Source organism: Penicillium crustosum, assembly GCF_028827405.1.
Source record: "Penicillium crustosum strain IBT 35664 chromosome Unknown utg000001l_segment0_segment0, whole genome shotgun sequence".
NCBI lineage: Eukaryota > Fungi > Ascomycota > Eurotiomycetes > Eurotiales > Aspergillaceae > Penicillium > Penicillium crustosum.
This window is the reverse complement of record NW_026623122.1, coordinates 2638301-2665070: the sequence shown is the minus strand read 5'-3', so window position 1 is coordinate 2665070 and position 26770 is coordinate 2638301. Positions and strand designations below refer to the sequence as shown.

Genomic DNA, 26770 nt, shown 5'->3' with positions numbered 1-26770 from the left:
TATATATATATATCTCTCTCTCTGTGGTAGAGGGATAGTTTCCCAAGTGTTGAATCTTCTATTCTGGTTCTCAACATCGTTGTTCTGCGGCCCCTCGTAATAATGGTTAGTATGCAGCTACTTTAGCAATTGAGTCGAGGAGATCTTCCATTCTGACTGACTTCTCTCTGATAGCTTCACTCTGCAGAGTTTCAGAAGAAATCCACCATTCAATTAGATGTCATTGTTGTCGGAGCAGGCCTTGCAGGTCTCGCTGCAGCGGTGTCAATTTCCCTCTCTGGTCACCGGGTGACAGTAATTGAGTCAGCCAAAGAACTCCTCGAGGTAAGTTATCTATCCCCGTCGATTAACCTATAAGAACTTACCTCCAACCATTCCAAAGGTTGGCGCAGGGTTGCAAGTGACACCGAATTGCACTCGTATCCTCCAGAGGTGGGGGCTCCCTGACAGACTATGGCTCAGTGCCGCCGAACCTAACGCTCTGGTCGTGCACCGCTACTCCGGTAAGGTGCTTGCTAGAGAGGATAACTTCGATAAGAAGATCCGTAGCCAGTATGGTGCTCCATTCATCGATTTACACCGTGTTGACCTGCAACTCTCGCTATACGAGAAAGCCAAGGAGCTAGGCGTTGAGTTCAAGCTTGGAGAGAAGATCATTAGTGTTGACTTCCACTTGCCCAGCGTGACAACTGAGTCTGACCTCATAGTAAGGGGGGATCTCGTAGTTGCAGCAGATGGATTATGGTCACGGTGCCGCTCAAATTTCCTTGGGACTGACGATATGCCTCGACCAACTGGGGATCTGGCCTATCGAGTCGTCCTAGACTTACATCAGCTCGATGACCCTGAGCTTAAATCTTGGGTCAACAACCCGACTGTGCACTTTTGGATAGGACCTGGGGCACATGCTGTGGGCTATTCTTTGCGCAGTGGTACGATGTACAATATCGTCTTACTCGTCCCCGATGATCTTCCTCCCGGAGTCAGTCGACATTCTGGCTCAGTCGAAGAAATGCAGGCACTTTTCAAGGATTGGGACCCCCTCCTTGGGAAATTTCTGAGTGTCGTCGACCGGGTTGACAAGTGGAAGTTGATGCATAGTCTGTTTTCACCTTTCTCGATACTGTGATGAGTTGGAGGCTAACATGTCGTGCTTGTGTTAGGGGAGGAACTTCCTTCCTGGGTCAACGAGAAGTCAAACTTTGTTTTTGTGTAAGACCAATTCTGCCTACTCCCAGCCCCTAATATGCAATTTTTCTAACTCATACTCTCATTGGCCTCTATAGTGGCGATTCTTGTCACCCAATGCTACCATATCTAGCCCAGGGCGCTAACTCAGCTGTTGAGGATGGTGCTGTTTTAGGCCTGATCTTGGGTCATTTGAGATCGAAAGACCAATTACCCAAAGCTTTGAAGATGTACGAAGACTTGCGCAAAGCCCGGGGTGATGCTATCGTCAAGGAAACTTTTAAGCAGGTAATTATTAGCTGCGGACGCTGAGACTTGATCCATAACTATAAAGACACGTTCACTGACCAGTTGTATAACAGCGAGACTCTTTTCACATGGCAGACGGCCCAGAGCAGGAAGCACGAGACGAAATATTCCTATCGCAGCTCGGCGAATCGAATATTCAAGGGCCCTTCCCTAGCAAATGGACTTGTCCCCAAGTTCAGCCGTGGCTCTATGGCTACGATGCTTTTAAGGCAGTAGAAAATGCCGTTCTGAAGGATCCATTCATGTTGGATTCATGATGTACGGATTAATACCTTATTCTGTTGTATTGAAATTTCCATGATGCTTCTATGAGTGTATGAGTGTATGAGTGTATATACTGTATTCTGTTGCTTTTTGGCTCCTCTCATCCAACATTTGCGGTAAAAATGAAGAGTGAGGCACAAACCATGAATATGCGCAGACTGGGAATTATAACATGAAAGCACTGCTAATCGAACTTTGTTTCTAAGTCTCGCGTATATTGTAGCATATTTAAATCAGCGATTCTAAAAAGTCAAAGCCAAGACGCTGGAGCTCCCACGTTCGAGATCCAACCTGCATCTTAGCAGCAAATGTGTGGTCTTCCTCCGGAATCTCTCTCATATCACAGTGGACACCATGGTCCTTCAATATCCGGAACAACTCTCTACTTAAACCAATGGGTACTTTCGAATCTGCTGTCCCATGCGCGATGAAAGTTGGTGGGAAATAGGAGCTGATATTCCGAGCAGGATCGGCCACATCCCAATCCTTCGACGGGAAGATAGCATCTAAAAGCGTACCATTGGCAAGTCGCGTCAAGGCGTATGCTTGTCGTGGGTCACTAAAGTCGGGAGGACCAGTGGCCTGACCTTCAAGAGACACACCTCCTGTAATAGGGACCGGATATTCTTCAAATACTTTGTTCATCAAGGACTCTGATAGTCCTGCAGGAAGCTCGAGATGAGGTAGCTTCGTTGTCCAAAAGCCGTCTGAGAAGTTACACGGCCCGTACATGTCATATATACCAGCTACCGGCCGAGGGACTCCGAATCCCTTCAAAAACAGATATTGTTAGCGATGAATGGTTTATGGCGAGATATTTCTGCTTTTTCCAAATTTGGTAACTCACCAAGCAAAGGGCTAGAGTGCCGCCCGAGGACGTGCCAAAAGCAAAGACGCGATCTATATCTGGGATGACAGTCGACTGGGCGGTCTCGTTGATTTCCCTTTCCAGTCCACCATCATAAACCCAAGCCAAGAGGTCGCGACAATCCTGAATAGGTCCCTCTAAAATATTGACTTGCGGACAAAGGCGATGGTTGGGGGCTAGAACAATCCATCCTCGGTTGAGGCAATCTTGTACTTGGTCCCTATTGACCATCTTTGACGAGCCGAGCATGAACGCGCCGCCATGAATATTGATCACTGATTGGTGTCAGTTAGTATGCCTAATTGTACATACGCCAGCCTATAATGGCCATTGATTTGAGAGGGTGCTGACGTACAAACAGGTCTTTTGGAATTTTGGGACGAAGGCAGATACACATCTACATCAATCTTCTGTTGACCTACATGTTTGTAGATGGCCTGAAAACATGCTGGACTGTCCATGGTGAAACTTAACTTGGCACTAGACCGTAGCAAAATCTTGTCATGAGAGACGAGAGGGCGAGCTGTTCGTTTATTTCCTTCCCTGCTATCCTTTGGCCCTGAAGGTTCCGGCTAAGCCCTTTTGACCGAGAAATCGGAAATTCCGGTCCGGGGTGGCAATGGTTCGGCTTTTCCGACAGACTCGACCCCGCGTGTACTTTATGGGGACCAGATGATTTTTCGGCAGATGATATGCATAAAGGGGCAGCGCTGCACCTATAGAAGGTTATACGAGTTTCGGAACGATCTTGAATCGAACTAAAGCCAAAATTCTTCACGTTGCCAATATCAACATATCCCTGCAAAATGAGCGTCCCCGTTCATTCCATTCCCCCAGAAGGGAGAACGAGTTACATCATTGATCAGTTAGAGGGGGAGCGCATTAGCATCCCTGGAAGCAAAGGCGCGTTCAGAATATTGGCATCATCTAAACAAACCAACGGTGGAATTGCCGTCTTCTCCAGTGGTGCAGTCCTATCCGATGCCCCGGGCTTCCACTGGCATGAGGAGGCGCATGATGTCTTCCTTGTGACCAAAGGGTTTTTAAAGTTGTGGAATGGCGACAAATGCAGAATTATGGGCCCTGGCGACTTTGCCTACGTTCCTCCGGTGAGTATTCTCTAGGGGTCAGAAAAGCCCAGACAGCTTACAAATAGCAGAGGGTTATACATAATCCTGTTTTACTTGGGCCACATACCGAGACTATGGGCTTGGTGGCGCCAGGTGACTGGATCGACTTCTTTAGATACGTCGGCGAGACGTATGAGGGTATCGTCGTTCCTGAGAACGATAATCGCAATCTTGGCGCTATGCTAGGAGAGAAGATGATGGTGGCCAAGGATCGCTTCGACGTCCATTTTAAGCGCGATTACCAGCCACCAGAGGTTGAAGACTGGCTGGGTACGGAGAACACATTGCCAGCCCCGGGAGAGCCGTACTTCCTTCGCGCAAATACAGGACCGCGGTGGATTTTGGGTGGTGTTATGTCGCGACCCTTCATTCTTTCATCGCAGTGCAGCGGCAAGTTCTCCATCACCAGTATTGAATCATCCAAGATATACAAGTCAACACCCCTGGGTCGCTGGCTGAGCTTCCCCACGGTGGACCACTGCTTTTGTGTTCAAGAAGGTCTTCTGCGTGTCAAACTTAGGTCAAGCGGCGATTCGTGGAGTGAAGTCCGGGAGGGCCAAACGCTAGTGATCACGGCTGGTGACGCCTTTGTGTTGGACTTTGCTAGTCGATACGTGAGAGTCTGGTCTTTCACCAACGGCCGCGGGATTGAGCAGGTGGTGCAGAATGCTGGGACTCAGATTTCTGAATATGTATTGCCAGACAGTCCTGTATCTTGGGAGGAAGAGAAGCTATCGAATGTATGTCGAGAGTTGGGTGTGGAGGAACAAAAGTTGTAATAAGAACTCTGCTTTTTTGGCCACACTACATACCGCAAGTGAGAGATATTGCGAACCAAGCCCTCGTAGGCTCCATTTTTCAGCTAAGCGGACTCTGGCTGCTTCCGCACTCCGACAACTATTACCTCGGAAGATTCACATCCCGTTAGACCCTAAGCATATTGGCGCCTATAGGCCGTTTGACGTCACGCTTCATTTTATGCCTCTTAAATCACATCGCAGCAAGATGAAAACAGAGGGGAAAAGAAGGGTTCTTGTAGCTTTTTTTTTCTGGTCATAATGGGAAATGTACCTTTGGCAATGAAATCCGGTCTTAGTAACCTACAAGTAGGAGGGAGGTAAATAACTATATCATTTTATGTATCATATATCGAATGAATGTTTTCCCTAATGAATAGTTTAACTGGTACCTATAAAATCGTAAGAGCCTTAAAACATACGGTTAATATGACGCATGATAGATCACAATTTATGCCATTGGAGACCCACGCAAAAGAGAAGGATCCTCTTTACGTGAACAAGACGAATCAGAGAACCGAAACAAAGCCATGATTATTGGCTCGCTTGAGATTATTTGACACGCAGGGGTATGGTCTCGAGAGTAAAGATCATCGCAGACCGTGCTGGCGGTGGAGCCTATCTGTACTTTTTTTCAAGACGCTAGCCAGTTAAGGCAATGGTAGTCTCGGATTGAAGTTGACTCCCCCGATACGCTCACAGAATGGCGTCCGGCAGGTTAGAGTCTTCGCCGTGCATGATGCGGAATAGTGGCTCCCATACTGTGACAGCCCGCTTTGTGATGTGGCCATTTCCAGGTTTGGGCATCTGGTAGTAGATCAGCTTGTCGGCAGAGCACTCTAATAGTTCACCCGCCATGCTTGTCGAGTCTTCTAAAAAGGTTTCATAGCCTTTGAGAATGGTCTGAACAGGGGTAATACTGAATTCAACGTTATATCAGTATTCTGCAATCGATTCTCGAAGGCGACGCCAAAATCTTACCATTCAGGAGTGACAGCGGTAATCATCTCGGGTGGCACAATGGGCGTGCTCACAATCCCCGGCATTACACAATTAATGAAAATATTCTCCTTTTGCTTCAGTAACGGAGCAACGCCCCGTATGAAATGGTTCACTGCAGCCTTGGAGCCACAGTATACTGGATAGGACTCGTGGGGGAAGATAGCGCCAATGCTACCAGTGACGACGATGCGACCACCAGGCTGCGGGTTATGGCGCATAAAATGGATTGCCAATTGGGTACCATACACAATACCCTTGTAGTTGATGTCCACGACGGACAGATCTGGCGCTGGGGGGATGTTGTCGACGCTGTTGTTCTTCGAGTCGTAGATGTAGATGGAGGACATATCGACAATACCGGCATTGGCACATAACGCATCAATACGACCCCAAAGCTGATGCGCTTTGCTGAATACACTTGCGTACTCTTCGTAGTTGGAGACGTCTGCGGCAAAGAAGCGCGCTCTATCCCGCGGCAGATCTTTCAGGAGGGCTTCACCAGCCTCGTAGCGCCGACCTACACATGCGATCTTCCATCCTTTTGCGCTGAGGTTCTTGGCGAGGTCAATACCCATGCCAGACTATAATATTTCTTGTTAGTGACTGATAATAGACCACGTGTAGTCGGTTTCCTTTTACTGACAGTGGCCCCAACGACGATGGCCACCCGGGTTTCTTGTGCGCTCATAATATGAGGGGGGACGTGATAGTATTTGGCAGTTAATGGGGAGAGCACTCTTTCGAGAGAGAGAGAAAAAGGAGAGAGAAGATACCGAGATCATCGACAGTTATCAATCATATTGTAGTGGATGTTAGTGCGAGACGATCCTGGGCCATTGGGAACCCCCCACCTTTACTTCGTGCAAACCATCCTATAGTTGTGTCTCATTTACTTGGTACAAAAGAATCCGTTACAATAATTACTACTGCTAAACAATAGAGATTATGTCTCAGAGGTACATCCACGGCATAAAATTCATATTTTTGTATCCATCCAGTCTGATTGATTCTCTAATTCTCTGAACCATTTGACCCATCACCCCTAGATCGAATAGCATACGATCTTCACAAGAGGGCGGCACAACGGTTTTGTCTGATATCTTGAGCCATGATAATTGATGATTGGCGACCATACCGGGATTCGGGATTCTGTATGCGGGAATGAGGAACCTCAATCTCTCTGTCCAGTTCAGGAAGGGAAAGTGATAAAAGAAGAATCCCGAACAGCAACAGGAGTGCATCCATTTCGATGGCATTCGCGACGGGGTAGATTCCATTAGCAAGAACGGATTCCTGGTCATACTCATACGGCATTGCATACTCGCGTTGTGTGCGACGTATACCATAGATAGGCTCATTGGGTTGAACCAAGAGTTTTTCACACTAGGCAGTGCAGAGAGGGAAGAATTGTTCCATGGTGGGATGGCAACCTTCCGGGAAAGGCGCTGGCTGCTGTGTCAAGTGAGGATATGGAATATGGACCTCTGTCCAGATAGTAGCAGCATTCATTACCAATTGACGTCGCTGAGCTGGAGTTTACGGGAACGGAAGGCGGACCGGTTCGCGCCGGCTTTGTCCATTCGCTGGCCAGTAGGGGTGCGCTTTTCTTGGGTTGCTGCTTCAGGATATCTCAGTTGGAAGTTCTTCCGGCTAACCAGGGGATATTGCTCACTCTCGGTGGTTTCGGGTTCTGTCGACGCCTCGTAGTTCAGGACCAGATTCTTGATGCGCTGCTGTTCTTCCCGATCGGCTTGTTGCTGGCTCCGCATGGCAATAGCAAAGGTTGAGTCAGATGGGAGATCGATGGTGCGGGTCTAAATATGATTAGCAGTGTGGATAATACTTCGGATGTGGATGAAAAGTCTTACCTGTTGCTTGTTTCCCTTCTTCGTCATCAGGGAAAAGGCCATTGTCTTAGGCGCAACTGGCTCCACTGGGACTGGCTCAGGGCTGGAATCGTTGGGCATGTTTTCGCGAAGACGTTTCATGGGAAGAGGAATATCAAAGACAGTCTTGCGTTCGAACCGTCTCGAGTCCATGCTATCGGCCATCATCTTTTCGAATTCTCGATCAAATTCAGCCTCGGTTACTGGGTCTCGCTCCTCTTCCTGTCTAGTGACAACAATTTGTTCGTCCTCAGACTCGCTATCGCTGTCGTCATTTGCCTCCGGATTGGGTCCAGACGCCTTCGACGGGTTAAACGGGTTAATGGGTCGTACTTCATGCAGACAAGATGGGGGACCTACTTCGGCCTCATCGCTAGATTCCTGGTCTTCGTCTATTTCGGGAATAGCATCCTCCTCAAGGTCCTCATCAGAAGAGCTGCTCTCCGCATCTTCTTCGTCAGCTTCAACCGGTCTCTCGGAGTCCGGCACGTTGTAGTTCAGGGCAACAGCTTCGCTGAAAATCCGAGTCGCTTCTTCACCATCTGTGGCAAGCTTCCACTGCGGGCGAATAGAGTGATACGTATCCTGAACAAGGAAGTCGACGTCCATGGGCAACGGATCCTTGGTAAATAAGTAGTACTGGAAGAACGCAAGGAAGAAATCCAGTTTCTTCTTGGCAGAGCCGCGGTCGAAGCAGTGGCCACACGTATCAAGAAGAGTGCACGCCAACCGCAAGCGGAAGTAATCGTCTGGCAAGTCCAGCATACTGATTTTTCCAGGGGCCGGTGTACCACCTTCATGGCCAAAGGTGATAATGCGATACAACGTATCGAAGATCACGGGGGAATCGATCATCTTGTAGTTGTAGAGCTCACCTAGATATTTGATTTCCGCAATACGCTTCTGGTTAAACTTGAAGTCGTTCTGCTCGAGGCCAAGCGTGACTTGCTCCAGGACGTTGTCGACGATGCCGATCACGAAATCCTGATGGTACCGGTACAAAGCACTGACAAGAATTGCCAAAAGGTGAATGCTGCCATATTTCACCTTGACCGGTTTGCTAAACACACGTTCCAGAATCTCGACGACCTCTTGCTCTTCCCAGTGAAGTTTGCGGATGGATTTCAAGATCTTGGTGTAATTCCGCTTGTTCATATCCAGGTAGATTAGCCGGCGGATGTACTGCTCCATGGGCGTACGTTCCTTCTGTTGAATAGCCGGGCGTGGTGGTGGGTCAACATAGTAGATGGCATTTTCGATAACCATCCGCTCCTGCTGGGCCAGATGTTGCACGGTCTTCTTGCGACTCAGGGTCTCGAGGAAAGAAGCCATCCGGGGTGATGACTCAGGGTTGCGCAGAAGGTAACGGCCGCAGTTCTCTAGCAAATGACCGATAATTTCAATGTTCATGCGCGAAAATTCGTCAAGAGAAACCTTGAAGCAATGGAAAATGATATGCTCCGGAACGACACCAAACTTGGTCAACTCAGCTAGATAGCGAACATTGCTCATGCGTACTTGGCCGAGGAATTCCTTGGACTTGCGCCGCTGCAGACTTCGGAACTCTTCGTCCAGGTATGTGGTCAGTCCCTGTGGAATATCTGGCAGGTACTGTCCAAGCGTTGCCACCAAGCGAGAATACAGAGGCAAAAGATCAATGCGACCCTTGGGGATGTCCGATACGGCTTTGACTAGCCTGTTTCGTGATGCTTTAGAGTTGACCCAGCAGAAATCGAGAGCAAACTGGTCGACTTGATCTTTGGTTTGCAACTCAGGGAGCTTGGCAAGAAGGGAGTCCACCTGGGCACCCACGGTCTTGCTGGCAATGGCAGTTGACTGGTCATCGGCCTCCGCAGCAGACTTCTCATCTAAAGTTTCAGAATCGGCAGTTTCGCCATCTGGCTTCTTTTTACCCGACTCCTCACCTTCGCTCTTCTTCTTTTTGCCATCCTCAAGCAAGACCGCAGGCACTTTGCCCTTCAGATCGACCAGATTCTCGTAGAAGCGCCTTTCCTCCTCGTCTTCCCAAATCCCAGCACCTTCGCCTTGGCCTCGTAGGTAATCGGTGGTCTTCACAAGGCCAATACCACCACTAGCAGAAGGATCGGTGGGTTCCTTCTCGGCTAGATCAGGCATGTCGGTTCCCAAAGCCTCACACAACACCTGGGTATTGGCCACCAGCTTCTCGAGGACCTTGGACTGCTTCTCGAAATTAGCCTGGCGGTCCTCAAAGATCTCGCCGCTCTTCACGTATGCTTCGGCATTTCGACGGTTTTGCTGTGCCAGCGCTCTCTGATCTCGAACCACGTGAGCCTTGACATCCTCAAGGTACCGGTTCAAAATATTTCTAAACCGCTGCTGAGTCTTCTCCGGGGTCAGGGGTAAATCGGTCTCCGATTGGGCATCTCCATTGGTCTCCGTAGTCTGCGCATCTGCGCCAGAAGTCGTAGTAGCGCCATCTGCCTCGACTGTTTTCCTGCCATCTTCGGCGAGCTTCGAGCCGACGATATCCCAGCTGAAACTCTTCACAAACAAGACAGCAAGAGGCAGGTTCGTATGATCACGGTCATGACCGAGCAATTCCTTCAGAACCTCCAATGGGAAGGGGTCAGCCTGTTTATCCTGGTCCTTCGTGCCCGCTGCGGGAGTCTTGGCTTTCAGCGGCGCATCGGATGGTTTGTTCCCAATTCCAACTGCGCCCTCTTTGCCTTTCGCACCCAATTCCTCAGGTCGCTCGACGTCGTCGAGAGTCTTCAGCACATTGACCAACCAAAGCTCTGTAACAACGCGGAGAAGGACACGGTGCCGAGACAAACGGTCTTTCTCTTCGCGTTCACGGATCTCCTGGCTGAGCGCCTTGAGCTGCGCTTTATCCGGTGTACTCAGTCCCCGGCCGAGCAGCCAGCCGATCTGCCGTGTAAACTCCCAAGGCCCGAAACGCTGATGCAGCGCACTAACAACCTCCACTCCAGCGGCAATTTCTCCGGGGGATTTTAGCTTGCAGAGGCCTTCGTAGCAGGCGGAAATGATCTCGGAAAGGTACTTGTGGAGCGAGAGGGTGCGGATATCAGCGAGGAAAGTGGAAAGGGCGGAGGCACTAATGCCGGTGCGTAGACGTTTGATGAAGGCAGTGTTCTTTTTGAGCGCCGAGTCAAGGGACTTGCTAGTGGAGAATACATCTGGTTGCAAGTCGTTAGAATCACCTCGAAGGTGGGCTGCAATGACATTTCGTCATAAAGGGAGGCAGATGGGATTTTACCAGACTCGCCTGCCCAGGCTCGCTCGTTTAGGTCGCGAAGCTCCCCTGCAATAAAAAAAGTCAAACGTCAGTCAATATCTCCAAGGTGAGGTGCAGTAGACCGTACTTTTACGTTGGCGATCCATGGCTGTGTCACAGGCTCAATCGTGGGGTCCTTTCTGAATGTCCGAGAGGAAAGCGCATAAGTGACGTGAATGCCACATTGGGGGAAAAGAACAGATAAGAGAACGGGGCAAAGCTCAAAGCTTTGAAGTGGAGAGAAGCTATGAGAGCAGGTTGAAGGTCCAAAGGTCCAAAGGTCCAAGGCGGAGCGGAGGTGAAGGCGGACTTTTATTTGCTTATCCATTTATCCACACACTTGTGCGATAACTTCTTGTACTTCAACTCAGTTACTTCCATCTATTGATAACCCTTTCTTGCTGTCGTCCTTTTAATTTCAAGTTCAATTCCAATTTTAGTTCCAACCCCCTTTCATCATTCAAATGTTCTCAATTTAAAAATCCATCATTCATTGCCCCCACTTCCCAAGTCCCACCATGTGCTATAACCCTGCATCAAAGGATGATCATCGCAACACTAAGTGCTGTTTCAACTCATTCTAATCCCCACTATGTGCTTCTGTGAACCCCATCTCCCTGCCCTTTTCCGACCCATTCTGACGCCCTTGCAACTGGTGCTTGCGGTCCTCGTTACTCCAGCTATGTTGGCGATCAAAATTCGGCTTCCATGACTTCTCCAGAGATGTGTCTCCTCGATTGAGACCCGATGACCCAGTCGTATCCTTCGAAGTATTAGAATTCTGGGCAAAGGGGAGAATGATGTTGGGTTCTTTGCCGGTATTCGGAATTTGGCCGTGGCTATCATTGTGATTGTTTGATGCCATTCTGAGTGATGTGGGCAGATAGTGTAAGGTCGAGATTGGGAGGTATGATGCTTGCTAGCTACTTGTTTGGAGCTTGCTTCAGGTATTATAGAAAGAGATTAAAAGATATTGAGAATCTGTGATATGATGTTCACAGCTCATCTGCTTGTGTTTTTATACCTCTTCGATGCGGGGTATTCAAAATGTGATTGCGTGGTGTGGCAATGAGTGAGATCCCAGTGGATTTTTCCCAGATGATACCTGTGAAGAGAAGAGAATCTCTCACAAGGCACAAGGGAGTAGTTCTTCTGCATTCGGGCGGAGGAGGTGGGTATGACGTGCGGGTGGCGAAGACATCATGCTATCTCCAGTAGAACAAGTGATATGGTAAAGGTACAAAGAAGCATCATCAATTCCTCCTAACACAATGACAACATAGCTAGTGTCCTAGGGTTTGTCAAAGGTTGTGTTTGTACATAAACGTCGGATGTCGAGACAGTAATGGCAAAATCCTGCAGCAAGCATATGCTGTATCACCTCGGATCCAGGCGAGTCGAATGCTTTGTGGCTAAATGAGCCCACTATGCTCATAGCATGACATTGTCAATCAGATTTCACTCCAGCTAACTGGCGACAGACATGACGACTTTCTATGTACTACGCTGTTGCATTCCATATAACATAGTAACAAATCATTCGAACAAATATATTGAAATTGACTAGCTAACATACAAGTCGTGAGTGCGTTCAACCATTGGAAAGCAGACTGACAAAATGGCAAAACCAACGAGGCAAAAGCAGAAATAGGATACATATAGTCCGCGAAACGGGTACGACTTGAATAGTGCCAGGAGACACCAAGGGTCAAGCTGGCCAAGCATCTCTACAAGGAGACACCCAACACATGAGGGCCAGTATCAGAAAAACTGATCTCTAGGGCAAACAAAATGGCCAGCAATGACCAAAAGAAACATGACGCGCACCAACTTGGGACATCCAAGGCCCGACCAAAACGATATACACGTGCTTTTTGGAGACCAGAAAATCGTACACGTCGATGCTATAACGAGGAAATAAGAAACAAGCAGAAACAAAACACAAACAAAAAAACCAAGGATGTTGATAATAATGGATTAAAATCAGGGTATGCCTCACGCCACGCTATGCGAGTCTCCCTAGCAGCCAGGGAGACCAAGAATCACTGGAAATATGTACTGAGAAAGTCCATCCGAGGCGGAAAGACAAAGGAACTTTTTTCGGTCAATGATTCATTTGGGCTTGCGCCAGAAGTATTGCTGGAAATAAGTTAGTGACAGTTCGGGGACATTGATGTATGTATAGGGGACATGGAGATACTACTAACCTTGTGCTGCTTCCGACAGTTGCGCAGGCCAGGCTTCCGAAGATCATCCACCACAGCGGACCGCCGCATAACATCGTCATCCTCATCGGGAATGTAGTAATATTCACTCTCAAGTGGCTTGCCAGCGGCATCCTTGCCTTCGCGGGCAACTCTACCAATAAACTTGGTTGATTCGAGAATGTTGCGGATATCAGACCTGGAGAGGCCAGTGGGGTACTCGTGACCGGACTTCCAGTACGCGGGAGGGAGGTTGTTCAAGATGGTGGAGAAGGGCGTGGAGGACAGTCGGGAGAAGGCAAGTTGATTGGCAGCGTGGTTGCGGACTTTCTCAGACCGTTCGTCAGTGTACTGGGGCTTGGCCTCAGGAGTCTCAGATTCCTTGTCCTCGTGGACGGTGGCTGGCTGTCTGGGGGACCGAGTAGGCTGAAGAGGTTGGGCGGGCAGCAAGCTGCGAGGAGAACGAGCAGTCTGAACGGGGGAATCACCCGCCCGGAAAGAAGCCATACGAGGCAGAAGGTTCTCCCCGAATGGTCCGAAGGAGTGGATGATAGGATCGTTCTCTTCGTCATTATCGGAGAACTCTTCGGATCTACTCAGGTCACTTGACTCGCTTGTCCGCGAAGTGTGAAGCATAGCAGTAGCACGACGAGCACTCTGGGACATCACCCCAGTGACAGTGTTGTGACGCTTCAATGGAGAGGGCTCATCCTCAAATACCACTACTGCAGCACGGGACCGAGAAGGAGTGAAAATTGGCGAGGATGGGGGGATGGCATGCTGAACGGCAGGCGAAGGGGATACAGGCGATGCCAGACGCTGGCGATCCAGGAGCGGACTTTCCTGTAGCTCTCGTCGGGATTGGCGTCGCTGAGTTGGAGTTGCTTCATCGCTAGTCTGTTCTGAGTCGGTAGACGGACAGTCCCTTCGTTCGCTGCGAGGCCATTGGACCAGAACACGAGCCTCATGTACGTCGATCATGATATCTGCATCTTTAATGTCCGAGGTAAAGGTCTTGCCTTTGGCCAGGTCATATTTCCTCCCTTGGCAGTGAATCTTTATCCCATTCCATCCCATGCACACGATTTCAACCCTATCCCGATCGAATGGGTTCGGAGCCGGCTTATATGTAGCCTTGACATGAACACGAGAGATCATACGACTAGCAGCGAGCTGGTGATGGCACGAGACACTGGATCTGCCCATCAGAATGGGCTCCCCACTCTCCAACAACATTATGGCCGGCACTGCAGACAAGGGCGCACGTTCGAGGGCAGCAGAGAAGGACCGTGGGAGGGAGGGTCGGGAGGCAGCGACGCCAGGAGGAGGAGGCGAGGAGGACATGATATGGGTCGAGGAGGTCGGGACCGGAGTGGGATACGTCGAGACATCTGGTTCGCGTGCTACACGCTTTTGAGGCCGAGGAAGGGAGGGCGACGAGCTCGGCTCAAAGGCAGGTAGTAGGGTTGCAGGACGTTTGACGCCCAAGATCGAGCCAACTCGGCTCTTCAACGGAGAGGACTCCATAGTAACAAGGTGGGACGAAGTCGAACGAGCACTCCTACTCACGAAAAGAAAAACCTGAGTCGAGGTCGAGGACCCGCGTCTCCGCGTGTTATACGGACACAGAGAGGAACCTAGAGAATTTTAAAGAAGAGAAAGACTTCAAGGCCTTCCCTAGAGAAAAGGACGTGGTGGGAGGTAAGAAATTGGTCAAGGAGTAAGGAGGAGAAGCATTGAAGAAAAAGGTTGAAAGGGTGTGTGGTGGTGGAATGCACTGGGGCGGAGGGTCTCGTCCTGCGCGGAAATGCACGCTTACAGTCCGAGACGCGTTCGATAGGCGCCAACCACACTTCACTGCAGGTTCGCGATTTCAATTGCTTCCTTTAGGTATGGTAAAAATAGTGACTTGTAAATTAAGAGACGAAAACGTGAAAAGGCGCGAATTAAAGGTTTGTTTCCTCTTAAATTCGTGCTATTCAACTCTTATACACTGCGGCGCGTCCGCGTCTCAAAACACGTGACCCCACGCGAGACAGTAAACCAGGTTTAAGGATGTGTCAGGAATGGTATTCATGACTTCAAAATTGACCTTATTTCGCATGTAGCCCCTGGGATGATTTCAAAAATATGAGGACAATTTATTTTCTCTCCTAAATTGTCGGTCTATTCAAACATCGGGACCCAATGGTAAAGTTTAGACAGCTTCTCCAAGCTCGTACATAGCTAATACTCTAGTACGAAGTACGAGGGTACTAGGGTATACAATTCATACAATTCCCAGCAGAAAATGCAAGCCCCCTAACCCCCCACTTGATGGCACGAAATTGATCACCGGTCACCTTGTCGCGTCTCCCAGCCATTTGCCCGACCACCTTGATATCATTTTGGCTCGACCTTCAGTCAAACAAAAAGAGTTTTCTCCAAAGGCATCTGAGCTAAAGTCCAGCCTGGTCGATTATGAAAAAAAAAATAACAAAACGCCCTAGTTTTTGCTCTGGGCTTTTTGTTGACAACTGGTGGGGCCTCGGCTAGTTTGATTTTTTGGTATGTTTTTTGGTATAGTTCGCCTCACCGGTCTTCTAGAAACTCCTAGTATTAGCAGAGAATCTTCTTGGATAATTTACGTGTCGGAATGATCCCATATCAGCTGTGGAGTTCTGCCTCTCGCAACCCCGAACGATCCCCTTGCTTTATATATGGGTCTAACGCATGTGGTCTAATAGATGGACGGTTATATAAAACGGTACACGATGAAAAATATATTAATCGATAACGAGAGGTAATACAAAAAACCGATGTAACTGAGCAATGACCATTTCCTACTCAAGCGCTACAGTGTAATTTTGCTTATTAGATCAACATTTTGGCCCCCTCCTTCCCCGAGCTACAGGAATGATCAAGACTGGTTTTGTATTTTCTTCTTGAGCTTGCTGTATAATTTTGTTTCCAACTCACTCATTTTTGCCTTGCTAGTAACCATAAATCCGCTACTCGATAACCCAAACCCAGCCTTCAACATGGCATTTCTTTACACTCCAGTGCCGTCTCACATCCGACTCTGGGTCTTCAGGCTCTTCTCCTTCAGAGTCTCCCAAATCACAACATAAATGCTAGGATATAGGTCTGTCGTTGAGAAGACACCCTGTCAATCTCAAATATCCAAATATCTTGGCCTTGGCTTCCCTATTAGCTCTGGCCGTGGCGCTTGTTTTTGGAGCGGGAGCAGAGTGTTCTTCTCCTCAATATAAATGGGATACGCACTCCACCAGCATACCTGTTGTTCACAAGGATCAAAGCTGATTTCAACTAGAATCAATTTCTGGCTGTCAGAAGATGCAGGTGAGACACCCTGCTCTGCAGTATAGCCCGTATGACATTGGTGGTCGACAGAACAACAAAGCAATCCCACCCAGCACGCAGATAGGATTCCATGGAATCAGGCTATCCTAGTGAAGGGGTGTCTTGCCACAATATCACACCCAGTCGACTACGAACTCCTAATTTGAGTTTCTTGAGTACCTAGGCGGCAGCTCACGAATACCTTTCGATATATTCCGCGTTGACCGGCAATTGACCAGAATCCTGTTATTCCGCTACGTTGACTCCAATGCGTCCCAAGGAAATGAAATTGTCTCGTCGAAAACAATGCCATCATCGAGGAAAGGCAGCATCTGGCTAACGAGCAATCTCAGGTCGATTGGGCTCCTCCAGGAGTGGGTGACCTTCGCAGTATTCAAGGAGAACTTATCTTGAGACTTTTGTTGAGACAGTTCCAGAGAATCTTGCTAAATGTATCGTCACCCAGGCGCGCATCGTCAAGCACACGTCAGCTAACCAGCCGTAGATTCTTCGTAAAGGTTTTGGCTTTGTTTGAAACTCGAAAGAAAGCTCTGAGTGAGAAGATAGGACTTACTGACACCCAATATCTCCCGGTCGCAAATCAGGAGAAGTGGTTTAAGCGGTCGGGCGCAGCGTGTGTTGTAGGATACCGTCTGTGTAGCGCGGAGTGAGGCTTGTTTGCATGAAGAACAACAATCCACGCATGTTATCAGATTAGTAGGGTTTTAGACCCTAATCTTGTATTCTAATATTCCCATGGGATATTATACCGTTACTCTTTCCTCAAGAGCTGTTATGCGGGACTAGATGTCCACAAAACTAACTCGAGCATTAGTTAAAACAATTTGTTAGGGCTTCGCTCATATATATCAACACGTGACTAGTAGGAATCGCGAATTTTGGCATGGCGACGCAGGTTCTTTTGTAGTAAGTGGGCTGCAATGTACATGATTGAATGGCCAGCCCCTGATGCAAATAAACACAAAAGTAATGACGCAACCATGCATGCTATAGCTACTGGGTGGGGTCATGCATCTGGCGTTTCTCATGTACGCGACATGTCACATACAAGCGCTTGCCGCCACACTAATAATCAGCTGGTCCCTCACATTGTGGGGGACTTGGGGCAACTCAAATACAATGGTGCCTAGGTATGTGCATGTCACACATTGCTGACTAGTAGATTATGCGACAAGTGTTTCAACTGAGGACCCATATGGGCTGCTGTTCGAATAGGTAGTTAACCCTGGTGGCTACTTTATCATGAAAGAGAGATTAGGCAAGAGAGCTGCGGAATATCATTCGAAGGATGAAGAAAATAGCTTGAAAACAGGCAGTGCAGATCTGTTGGACTAGATCACTCAAGAACAGCCAGCCGATGACCGACTTTTACAGAACCAGCTGTGTGCCCTCATCCCCCCCCGCCGAGTTAAATCGTACACTCGAACCATTCACTTCAAGCAAGGCATTGGACGAACCAAAGGACCAAGACTCCAAAGAAAATCATTGCGTAAGGAGATCCAAGCTTCAGTCACCAGGACAAAGATGGAAGGGAAGGGAACGAGGGATAGATTTGAAATCAAGAACTGAGTGTTACTTGAAGATGAAGAAGGTAAATCTAACCGTCAAATAAAAAGATATCGCTCCCATCAATGTGCCTGACCAGGGGTTAAATGTGGCCGTAAGAAAAATAAAACAAAAAATATGCAACGAGGATTGGATTCGGGCCCAGTCACACGTAAAACAAGATAGAACTTAAGATACACAGAAAAGAATAATGATCCTTCGAATAAGAAACCGTGAATATAGACAGATGCACATAGGGGAATGAAATGAGAGCGGTAGCTCTGCTTGCCCTAGTGTAATTGAAGTATGGGAAGCTCATCGAGTTTCGCATGGCAGGATAAGGACTGCTGCCGACCAAAAAGCGGTTGCGACATTTAGTCGTAGAAGACGTAGTAGGCGTTGCCGGAGGTGACACCGACCTGGGAAGAGATAGTGTTAGTATGGAAATTTGCAAATCGGGAGGCCAGGGACGAAAACTTACTGTGCAACCGCTGTTGCCGCTGATGGCACCATTGGAGTCGTAGAACTTGCCGTTCTCGTAACGGCACTCATCGCTGAGACCGTCACCCTCAAGCTTAACATTGAAGTCAAGAGCCTTGGTGGTGGTCGGGGTGTTGGGGAAGATGGAGAGGAACTTTCCAGACTTGGTGTAACCGACACCAAGGTTGATAGGAGCCCAGTTACCGACGTCCTCGCTGCTGTCACCCCACTGACAACCCTTCTCAGTAGACACACCCTTGGGGTTGACGTAGTACTGAGCGGAGGTGACCTTGCCCTCCCAGAGGAAGTATTTGTCACCATCGGGGCAAGTGAGCTCGTGGACTCCACCAGGGGAAGAGGTGAGAGGAATGGTCTCGGACTCGGTACCGGGGTAATCAGTACGGCAAACCGCAACGCTTTCGGACATCTTGTTCTTGACGTGGACACCACCGACACCAGGAATGCAAAGCTGCTTATAATTCGAGTTGGTGAGGTAGAGCTTGTTGTCGGTCTTACATTGAAGGCCACCAACGGACTGGCCAGTGCTACCCTGGGTGGTAGGCCACTGGGACTTTTGGTATCCAGGCGGGCAAGCGTAAGAGCACATGGCACCGTGGTGGCACTCATCGCCAGTAACGGCGGTAACGATATCGCTAATCACATCATCGAGGAGACTGACGTACTGGATACCAGAGTAACCACCAAGACCAAGGTAGTCAAGGGCGACAGCACCATACTGCGAAGGGAAGTCACCGCAGTCAATCTCTCCATCGGGGAAGTCGGCATTGAGTCCGGTGGCACTAGAGCTGCTCGAGCTGGAGGAGCTAGAAGAGCTGCTGGTAGCAGCGGCGGTTGTAGTGGAGCTAGAGGTGGACTCAGCGGTGCTTGTCGAGCTGGCGGGGGTGATGGCAGCTGAGGTCACTTGAAGGATCGCGGGGGCAACGGTAGCGGTTGTTATTGGGGTGGACGTGGAGCTCGACGTCGGTGCGGCAGTGCTTGAACTACTGGATGGGCAAGCAGCGGCAACCTCAGAGTCCAGCCACTCATACTCATGGTTTGCCAGACCCTTGCAGGCTTCCTCGATGGTGATGGACTGAGGGCTGCCGGACTTAGACGGGTCCAATACGACAAAATCGTACACAACTGCGCCGGCGACCGAAACGGTCTCGGTCTCGGTAGCGCGCTTGTGGGCGTGAGCGTGGCCATGGCCGTGAGCGGCCGCGAGGCCAGCCGTCGCTAGTGCGGCAACGGTGTTTTGGAACTTCATCGTAGTGGTAGTGCGGAACTGTTGAACATCAAGCGTTAGTTGCGTCACAATCCATGTACAGTTCTTCTCTTCGAATAAGTTTCCGTTGTATAGAGAAACTTGGGTGCGATTGACTCCCTCCAACCATTTATCGCGTTTGTTTTGTCGCACAATCGCATGCATAGTACTCGGATCAACACACAACAATCCGCACCATACCACATCGCGACTTGCTATTGCAATATGTAGAGATAAACAGGAGATAGCACATACATCACTTCAAGGGCAGTCGCGCGTTTGTCGTAGACGGTCAATGGAGTAAAGGACAGCGGTTTTCAAATGAATGTGGAGAGAACGAATCCCTCTGGTGTGGGAAAACTTCGAGAAAGGAGTGCGGTGAGTGGAAAGACTGGGGAAGAAGAAGTCAGGGAGAGGAGACAAAAAGGAGGGGGGGGCGATTCGGTTTATGTCCCAATAGCGTTAGCGTGATTGTCACGGGAAAAGGGGCAGGTACGAGATACAAGCTGTCTTACACTGCCTACCTTGGTAGTGGACCCTGGACAGAGGCTGGATGCTACCTGCTCTGCTTGGCATATACAATATACTATTTCCAAGAGATCATCCTATTTTGTACGTATTTTTTTACATGAAGCTATGCTCTCTATTATTTCTCTCCTTCCCGATCCACCTGAGTACAACATAGTTCTATAATGGCCATGATCTAGGCAGCTTCTCTTTTTTCTTTTTCTTTTTCTGGTATTGTTTACTCCATGCCGCTTGGCGTTAAAACGAGATTAAAAACTGCCAGGGGGAGCCAATCAGAGGCAAGGATTGCAGCTGTTTGGGCCCCAGAATTCAGGTACACCAATCAGTGATCACTTCCAAGGTTGGCCCTGCCGAAATTCCTTGCGTATCCATGGGTACCAAAAAAATCCCATTTGAATTATATTATTATTCCAAGGTTCATTTCAACCTTGGACTGGTTGAGTATTCTCCTGCTTTGTTCAATTCTTATTTGAATACGGAGGGCAATTTATTAGAGCACACTATTGAAGTTACTTCCCCCCCTCTTTTACAACATAATGTTGCAATGCTTCAACCTTATAGCCTCGCTTTAATTGTTGCGGCCCATAACAATCCCGCCAGGGGTAATTTGTAGAGAGACGCTTAAGTATAACCTTGGAAGACGTTCACCCCCTGACAGCCTGACCTGACCGATCTACTTCCGTACCTGCCCAGCTTTTCCAAGACTTACGGTGCGGTGTGCGTAGCCAGCAAGGGGATTTCCCCTGACGGTACTAACGCTCGCTCCCTACGGAGTAGTCCGATTTGTATTCCACTTTAACTGGACTCAAATTCTAGCCTACTAATACCAAGATTGATAATAATATACCAGATCTGACCTGCTCATGGCGTCGCAAATAAAATTAAATATCAGCCCACGATGTAAGTACTATATAAATACCGCCAGAGAGTCAGGAGATACTAAGTACGGGGTACCTACATCGGAGGTCCGTTGCACTCCCTAGGTACTCCGTACGGAGTGGACTTTTGAGCTATAATCACAACCCACAGTGATGACGACTCCGCGCTTTGAAATTCTAAATTCACGCACTTCTCCATACTCCAGTCCTCTCTAGCAGCCGAAAGTGACTCCGCTCATCCACTTTTTTGATAATCGACCAGCCAGTGGAACAAAGACATGCGAGCTAGAAGCCGACGGACTTGTCGATCCACAGCAATCTTAATCCTACTGTTTGGACAGCACGGCTTTGTCCGCGTCATGGCCCGGTCTAGCAGATCTCTAGAATTATGTACACTAAAATTACACTAAATGTATTATTGTTGTAACAATAACCACCCGACAGTAGCGCCCACGTTCTCCCCATTCTCTATGCAATAGCCAAGTTCGGCCGAAGCGGCATTCGATGAAGACATGCTTTTGTCTTGACGTGGAATGCTACTCAAGCCACAGTTACTCTACATGTATATTCAACTAAGCAATCAAAGCCAACACCAAGGCATCCTATATTTTCGGATAGTAATATTCAGCTCCACAATCCTCCGTTCGATCCGATTCTTTGTTTTAACTGGTGCCTGCTGCAATAAATGTAACATCTGCCGACCCGACTCCTTTTTCTCTACTTGGTACTTTTAGGCAGATTTGAATATCGCTTAAAGAGACTTGCATTGTACATCATGGGAAGATACTTGCGCGGCTCCTTGGGTTATGCATGGTGTACGAATAATACTTTAACTACGGAGTAGTATTTGGGTACTCCGTATATATATCCTACTCTGTTCTGCTCACTTTCAAGCATTTTATATATTAAAATCGGACACTCTCCACAGTTCGGCTCGTCAGGGCCACCGTTCGTATGGTCTGAATTAATTAAAATTTGTATGGAGTATGGGTTCCATTTCCGATTTAATTGCAGTATACTTACAGGATATAAAACTGCGCACCTGCAATGGATATGCTATGATTGGTACCTATCTATACCCATATGCAGTATTCAATCCTGTGACATCAATTGTGTGGGTTATCAATATATGCTGTACAAGAATTCTGCCCTGATGTCCTTGACTTTAGTAATATGATCTGTTTGGCCCCAGATGATACATACTTATCAGGGACATTGAGAACACTCCGATCTGTTTCTGTGTATTTTTAGATGTATGCGAAGGCAATAAAAACCATCTGTGCAGAGGACCTTTTTATACACAACCAGAGACTACAACACAATTTACAGCATACAAGTACGAACCTTGTAATCTTGCATCTCATGGTCAATCCCGAAAGCCGGTCTTACAGTATATTATATATTGTGGATGTGGTGGGTTTTAGCGGTGCTTCTGTGTCTTGCAGCATGCGCCATGTAGTTTCTCACTAAATCACCTCGATATGGGTAAAATGTAAAATAAAATCCAACACATCTGGCTAGTTTAAATGTGACATTTTTTTTTTTGCGGAGATACAAGACAGCTATCAACATATACTACCACAATGGTCTGATCTACACAGAGATCCAACCCGTTGTCTATAAATAGTCACCCGACTCGCGATAGACTTGGCACTCTAGTTATCAGGTGGCGATCCTTTCTCGCAAGATTTTTTTCCTGGAGAAGCGAGGGAGGATTCTATGGTGGATATTTTTAGATAATCCGAAACAGCCTCCAGGGCTAGGTAAGATTGCGGTGACTGTCAGTTTATTCCAGCCGCATACAACATAGTTTCCACTAACGCACCTGATTACTTGAAACACGTTCATCAGCCGCTCCAGAGTTACTCTGTACCCTTGCATATAATAAAAATTACCACAAAAATATAATTAAATTAATAATTCATATTTTGAGGTACAGTGCACAAGACAATCTCCTCGTACAATTTTCTAGCATATATATATATATATATATATGTATGTGAGCTGCGGCTGGAGAGCTTCCTTATCATCCTCTCTAGACTTTTGACCGTAACTGTAGGACGGACAAGCCACGCATTTGATTCCGCATGTCGCTATCGCCCCATGGCCATTGGTCTCATAGATGGGCCAAACCCCCCTGTACAAAGAACGGGCGTCATTATAACATGGTCGGATCTGAAAATCCGACGTTTACTCTCGGAGTACTTATGTAGTCATGGTAGTTTCTGCAAACCGGTAGGTCATACCCTTATTATTCACATCAAATATGCAATTTTACAATGGACAATGGGCTCGAGTTGGCAAATCAGCGGATAGTAGCATATTTTTGCTTTGGGCGTAAAATATGTACATATGTATGTTGGTGGTAGCCATGGTATCGTTCCATCGCAATATAGCGTCTCTTTTTTGTTTACCTGTTTGAAAATAAAATTCTTTATAAGTCCTGCAAGCTCCTGGAATCTGTATACTATTAGGGATTTCGATCTGAGATATCTACACACACCGAGAAAGCCAATGAGGTCAACCTGTCCCCGATTTATATAGCGAGGGAGATTCGCACCTGGGAAGCATAACATGGATGTAAAGCCGTTTATGTAGCTCTAATTTCGCCGTCTCGAGTCAACTAGATTGCAAATTCTTTTTTTTAACACAAACCCTACGGAGTATGGAGAAAGGCGATAACTGCGGCGCGATAGAGGCCTCAGGCACCAACCGGGGTCTGGATTGCCAAGCACGGATGAACTGCCACCGCCTTCCGAATTTTTTTTGAGTCCCGATATGATTGCAAAAAAATTGGAGATGTTCATCGAGTCTACAACTTGCTAAAATGGGCTCCTCTACTACTCAACTCACTTCGAAGGTGACCTCAGGTTCGCCTTACCAGCTTGATAAGCCCCAGGTTAGTACCAATGACTCCCTAGATCCAATTTCGCAAAGTACTTATCTTAATTCAACCAGGCCATCAAAGCTTCCACCGCGCTCCTGAAGCACATCAAGTCTACCCAGCAGGAACAGGAGAAGACCGCCACCAAGAAGACTCTTATTGGCGACGATGATTCCGATGGCGAGGACAGCGCGACCAAGAACGAAGCCATCTGGCTCGTTCTCACCACTAAGCAGCATGTGGTCGACAAGAACCGCCTGAAGCCCGGCAAGATCAGCATTCCCCACTCTCTCAACACATCTCCCTCGCTCAGTATCTGTTTGATCACTGCCGACCCTCAGCGTGGCGTTAAAGATATCATTGCCGACCCATCATTCCCTCAGGGCCTTTCCTCCCGCATCGAGAAGGTCATTGGTTTCTCTAAACTTAAGGCCCGCTACCAGAGCTTCGAGAGCCGTCGCCAATTGTTCGCCGAGCACGATGTTTTCCTGGCTGATGACCGTATCGCCATGCGCCTGGTACAGACCCTCGGAAAGATCTTCTACAAGTCTAGCAAGCGCCCGATCCCCATCCGTATCGCCGAGATCGAGAAGGTGGATGGCAAGCGCGTCAAGAAGGACACCAAGAAGAACAGCTCTTCCTCCAAGGAAGAGAAGAACGCTTCCTTCGCCTCTCCTCTTATTGTCGCCAAGGAGATCGAGCGTACCCTGAACTGCGCCTCGGTGCAGCTCGCACCATCCACCACCGCTGCCGTCCGGGTCGGTTCGTCCAAGTTCACAGCCGAGCAGCTTTCTGAGAATATTGCCGCAGTTGTCAACGGTCTGACCGATAAGTTCGTCGCAAAGGGCTGGAGAAACATCAAGGCTCTTCACATCAAGGGTGCCAACACCATGGCCCTGCCTATTTGGCTCGCTGATGAGTTGTGGGTTGAGGATGCGAACGTGCTGGAAGCTGCCCCTGAGACCGAAGCTATCAAGGACTCCAAGAAGCGCAAGTCAATTGGAGACGGCAAGCTGCTCGAGGAGAAGAAGACCAAGAAGACCAAGTCCGCAGAGGATGAGGAGGAGGCTGCATCCGTGGCCGCGCGGAAAGAGAAGCTCCAGCAGCTTAAGGCTCAGGCTCTCGAGGATGGTGACACAAGCAAGCCCGTCGCGACAAAGACTGGTGGCAAGAAGAAGAGAAAGTCGACTTCATGATTGTTATAGCTCTTAATGTTTTCTGCATGTAAAGGTATTTCTGGCGTACAAAATATCACGTGTCTATTGTTCCGACAATTTATGTTGTGCCGTAATTAAGATCAATCTAACAGTAAACAAACTAAGCCATTGAGGCACAATATAACAGAGTAATAGATTAGATTAAGTCCTTTCCATGGCCGTTGCATGCGTCATTTCGAAGAATAATCAGGCTATATGATCACCGCATTAACCGAGTCCGACCTCGGGAGCCAGTCTTGGCATCCCGACGATAGCCACCGAAAGTCACATCACCGTGAATCGCCGAGCTTCAATCTTGCTCTTCTCCCCACGTCTGGAAGAACAACGCCAAATAATTCCACCAAGTTGTCATTATGATTCCGATCGCTAGGCACTCTGTCCTGCGGGCTGCCCGCTCTCAGCTCCAACCCACCCGAAAGCTGAGCCAGCCCGCTTCTTCGGCGCTCGCCCGCCTACTCTCAACCCTCGCCGTTCTCGAGCAGCGCAATGGCAAACTGGAATCTTCGTCTTTGTCCGCGATTGCGGCCGCACAGAAGCTCGGTGGCTCAGTAACAGGCTTCATTGCTGGCTCCGGTGTGAAGGGCACCGCTGCTGCCGAGGCTGCTAAGATTAAGGGCATTGAGAAGGTGCTGGCTGTGGATAATGATGCATATGAGAAGGTATATACCTCTAGAATCTTCGGAAATTAATCCCTGTATAAGGAGCTTTAACTAACAATTGGATTTCTTCTACATTAGGGCCTTCCTGAAAACTATGCTCCTCTTCTCGTCGAAAACATCAAGAAGGGCGAATTCACCCACGTCGTTGCAGGCCACTCTGCCTTCGGAAAGAGCCTGCTGCCCCGCGTGGCTGCTCTGTTGGATGTGCAGCAAATCTCGGACATCACCGGTATCGAGAGCGAGGACAGTATGTGAAATCCCGAGGAAGAAGTTTGACATGTGATCCGGCCACTGACCATAATCCAGCTTTCGTCCGCCCCATCTACGCCGGCAACGCGATTCTGACCGTCCAGTCCACCGACAATGTTAAGGTCATCACAGTCCGAGGCACCGCCTTCCAGGACGTCGAGACCGAGGGCGGCTCTGCCGAGGTCGTCGACGGAGCGGACCCCAACGTTCCCGCGATGACCGAGTGGGTGTCTGAGGAATTGGCCAAGTCAGAGCGCCCTGAACTCGCTACAGCTACCCGTGTTGTGTCTGGAGGCCGTGGCTTGAAGTCGAAGGAGGAGTTTGACCGCATCATGCTCCCTCTGGCGGATTCCCTTGGCGCTGCTATTGGTGCTTCGCGTGCTGCTGTCGACAGTGGCTTCGCCGATAACAGTCTGCAGGTTGGTCAGACTGGTAAGAACGTTGCTCCTCAGCTTTACCTCTGTGCCGGTATCTCTGGTGCTATCCAGCACTTGGCTGGTATGAAGGACAGCAAGGTCATTGCTGCTATCAACAAGGATCCCGAGGCCCCCATCTTCCAGATTGCTGATGTTGGCCTCGTGGGTGATCTGTTTGACAAGGTGCCTGAGCTGACCGAGAAAGTCAAGAGCGCCTAATTTGGTCGCACGAATAGTTTGTCCTTTTGTATCATGACCTATCGAGCAGGTTGATGCCTTTTTTTTTGTCTGTTAAATGAACCGTACAGTATACCATTGACTAGAGGACTGGAGCCAAAATTGGTTTGGTCTACAATACCAAA

General features: G+C 48.6%; 12 protein-coding genes across 12 annotated transcripts; 4 read left to right on the top strand and 8 right to left on the bottom strand.

The window, feature by feature from the left end:
* Nucleotides 1-102: 102 nt before the first annotated feature.
* Nucleotides 103-1754, top strand: N7487_001006 (uncharacterized protein; the record flags this gene model as incomplete). Its single annotated transcript, XM_056868754.1, has 6 exons — nucleotides 103-105; nucleotides 175-324; nucleotides 383-1100; nucleotides 1164-1212; nucleotides 1287-1476; nucleotides 1551-1754. 6 exons carry the CDS (start codon nucleotides 103-105, stop codon nucleotides 1752-1754), a joined length of 1314 nt encoding a protein of 437 aa, XP_056733538.1.
* A 235-nt stretch (nucleotides 1755-1989) lies between these two features.
* N7487_001005 (uncharacterized protein) lies at nucleotides 1990-3090 on the bottom strand (the record flags this gene model as incomplete). Its single annotated transcript, XM_056868753.1, has 3 exons — nucleotides 1990-2532; nucleotides 2609-2904; nucleotides 2985-3090. The coding sequence occupies 3 exons, from the start codon at nucleotides 3088-3090 to the stop codon at nucleotides 1990-1992; spliced, it is 945 nt and encodes a 314-aa protein (XP_056733537.1).
* Nucleotides 3091-3435: 345 nt separating this feature from the next.
* Nucleotides 3436-4538, top strand: N7487_001004 (cupin domain-containing protein; the record flags this gene model as incomplete). Its single annotated transcript, XM_056868752.1, has 2 exons — nucleotides 3436-3738; nucleotides 3789-4538. 2 exons carry the CDS (start codon nucleotides 3436-3438, stop codon nucleotides 4536-4538), a joined length of 1053 nt encoding a protein of 350 aa, XP_056733536.1.
* A 714-nt stretch (nucleotides 4539-5252) lies between these two features.
* N7487_001003 (SDR family oxidoreductase) lies at nucleotides 5253-6246 on the bottom strand (the record flags this gene model as incomplete). Its single annotated transcript, XM_056868751.1, has 3 exons — nucleotides 5253-5475; nucleotides 5538-6139; nucleotides 6202-6246. The coding sequence occupies 3 exons, from the start codon at nucleotides 6244-6246 to the stop codon at nucleotides 5253-5255; spliced, it is 870 nt and encodes a 289-aa protein (XP_056733535.1).
* A 377-nt stretch (nucleotides 6247-6623) lies between these two features.
* Nucleotides 6624-6872, bottom strand: N7487_001002 (uncharacterized protein; the record flags this gene model as incomplete). The annotated part of the gene is made up of 1 exon (XM_056868750.1): nucleotides 6624-6872. One exon carries the CDS (start codon nucleotides 6870-6872, stop codon nucleotides 6624-6626), a length of 249 nt encoding a protein of 82 aa, XP_056733534.1.
* Nucleotides 6873-7066: 194 nt separating this feature from the next.
* N7487_001001 (regulator of nonsense transcripts 2) lies at nucleotides 7067-10828 on the bottom strand (the record flags this gene model as incomplete). Its single annotated transcript, XM_056868749.1, has 6 exons — nucleotides 7067-7176; nucleotides 7231-7372; nucleotides 7427-7744; nucleotides 7805-10623; nucleotides 10704-10748; nucleotides 10810-10828. 6 exons carry the CDS (start codon nucleotides 10826-10828, stop codon nucleotides 7067-7069), a joined length of 3453 nt encoding a protein of 1150 aa, XP_056733533.1.
* Nucleotides 10829-11301: 473 nt separating this feature from the next.
* N7487_001000 (uncharacterized protein) lies at nucleotides 11302-11586 on the bottom strand (the record flags this gene model as incomplete). Its single annotated transcript, XM_056868748.1, has 1 exon — nucleotides 11302-11586. The coding sequence occupies one exon, from the start codon at nucleotides 11584-11586 to the stop codon at nucleotides 11302-11304; it is 285 nt and encodes a 94-aa protein (XP_056733532.1).
* A 398-nt stretch (nucleotides 11587-11984) lies between these two features.
* N7487_000999 (uncharacterized protein) lies at nucleotides 11985-12446 on the bottom strand (the record flags this gene model as incomplete). Its single annotated transcript, XM_056868747.1, has 2 exons — nucleotides 11985-12093; nucleotides 12337-12446. 2 exons carry the CDS (start codon nucleotides 12444-12446, stop codon nucleotides 11985-11987), a joined length of 219 nt encoding a protein of 72 aa, XP_056733531.1.
* Nucleotides 12447-12833: 387 nt separating this feature from the next.
* Nucleotides 12834-14452, bottom strand: fhdA (putative transcription factor Tos4; the record flags this gene model as incomplete). The annotated part of the gene is made up of 2 exons (XM_056868746.1): nucleotides 12834-12860; nucleotides 12929-14452. 2 exons carry the CDS (start codon nucleotides 14450-14452, stop codon nucleotides 12834-12836), a joined length of 1551 nt encoding a protein of 516 aa, XP_056733530.1.
* Nucleotides 14453-18207: 3755 nt separating this feature from the next.
* sun1 (SUN family protein UTH1) lies at nucleotides 18208-19580 on the bottom strand (the record flags this gene model as incomplete). The annotated part of the gene is made up of 2 exons (XM_056868745.1): nucleotides 18208-18252; nucleotides 18315-19580. The coding sequence occupies 2 exons, from the start codon at nucleotides 19578-19580 to the stop codon at nucleotides 18208-18210; spliced, it is 1311 nt and encodes a 436-aa protein (XP_056733529.1).
* Nucleotides 19581-23673: 4093 nt separating this feature from the next.
* N7487_000996 (uncharacterized protein) lies at nucleotides 23674-25136 on the top strand. The gene is made up of 2 exons (XM_056868744.1): nucleotides 23674-23882; nucleotides 23942-25136. The coding sequence occupies exons 1-2, from the start codon at nucleotides 23811-23813 to the stop codon at nucleotides 25061-25063; spliced, it is 1194 nt and encodes a 397-aa protein (XP_056733528.1). The 5' UTR covers nucleotides 23674-23810; the 3' UTR covers nucleotides 25064-25136.
* A 235-nt stretch (nucleotides 25137-25371) lies between these two features.
* N7487_000995 (electron transfer flavoprotein subunit alpha/FixB family protein) lies at nucleotides 25372-26627 on the top strand (the record flags this gene model as incomplete). Its single annotated transcript, XM_056868743.1, has 3 exons — nucleotides 25372-25743; nucleotides 25822-25990; nucleotides 26050-26627. Exons 1-3 carry the CDS (start codon nucleotides 25438-25440, stop codon nucleotides 26625-26627), a joined length of 1053 nt encoding a protein of 350 aa, XP_056733527.1. The 5' UTR covers nucleotides 25372-25437.
* Between the last annotated feature and the right edge of the window lie 143 nt (nucleotides 26628-26770).

Excerpts from the sequence above, each read along its gene's own strand:
- N7487_000996 (XM_056868744.1), top strand. The coding sequence starts at position 23,811 with ATGGGCTCCTCTACTACTCAACTCACTTCGAAGGTGACCTCAGGTTCG. Across the intron at positions 23,883-23,941 it reads ACCAGCTTGATAAGCCCCAG|GCCATCAAAGCTTCCACCGC; the intron begins GTTAGTACCAAT and ends TAATTCAACCAG.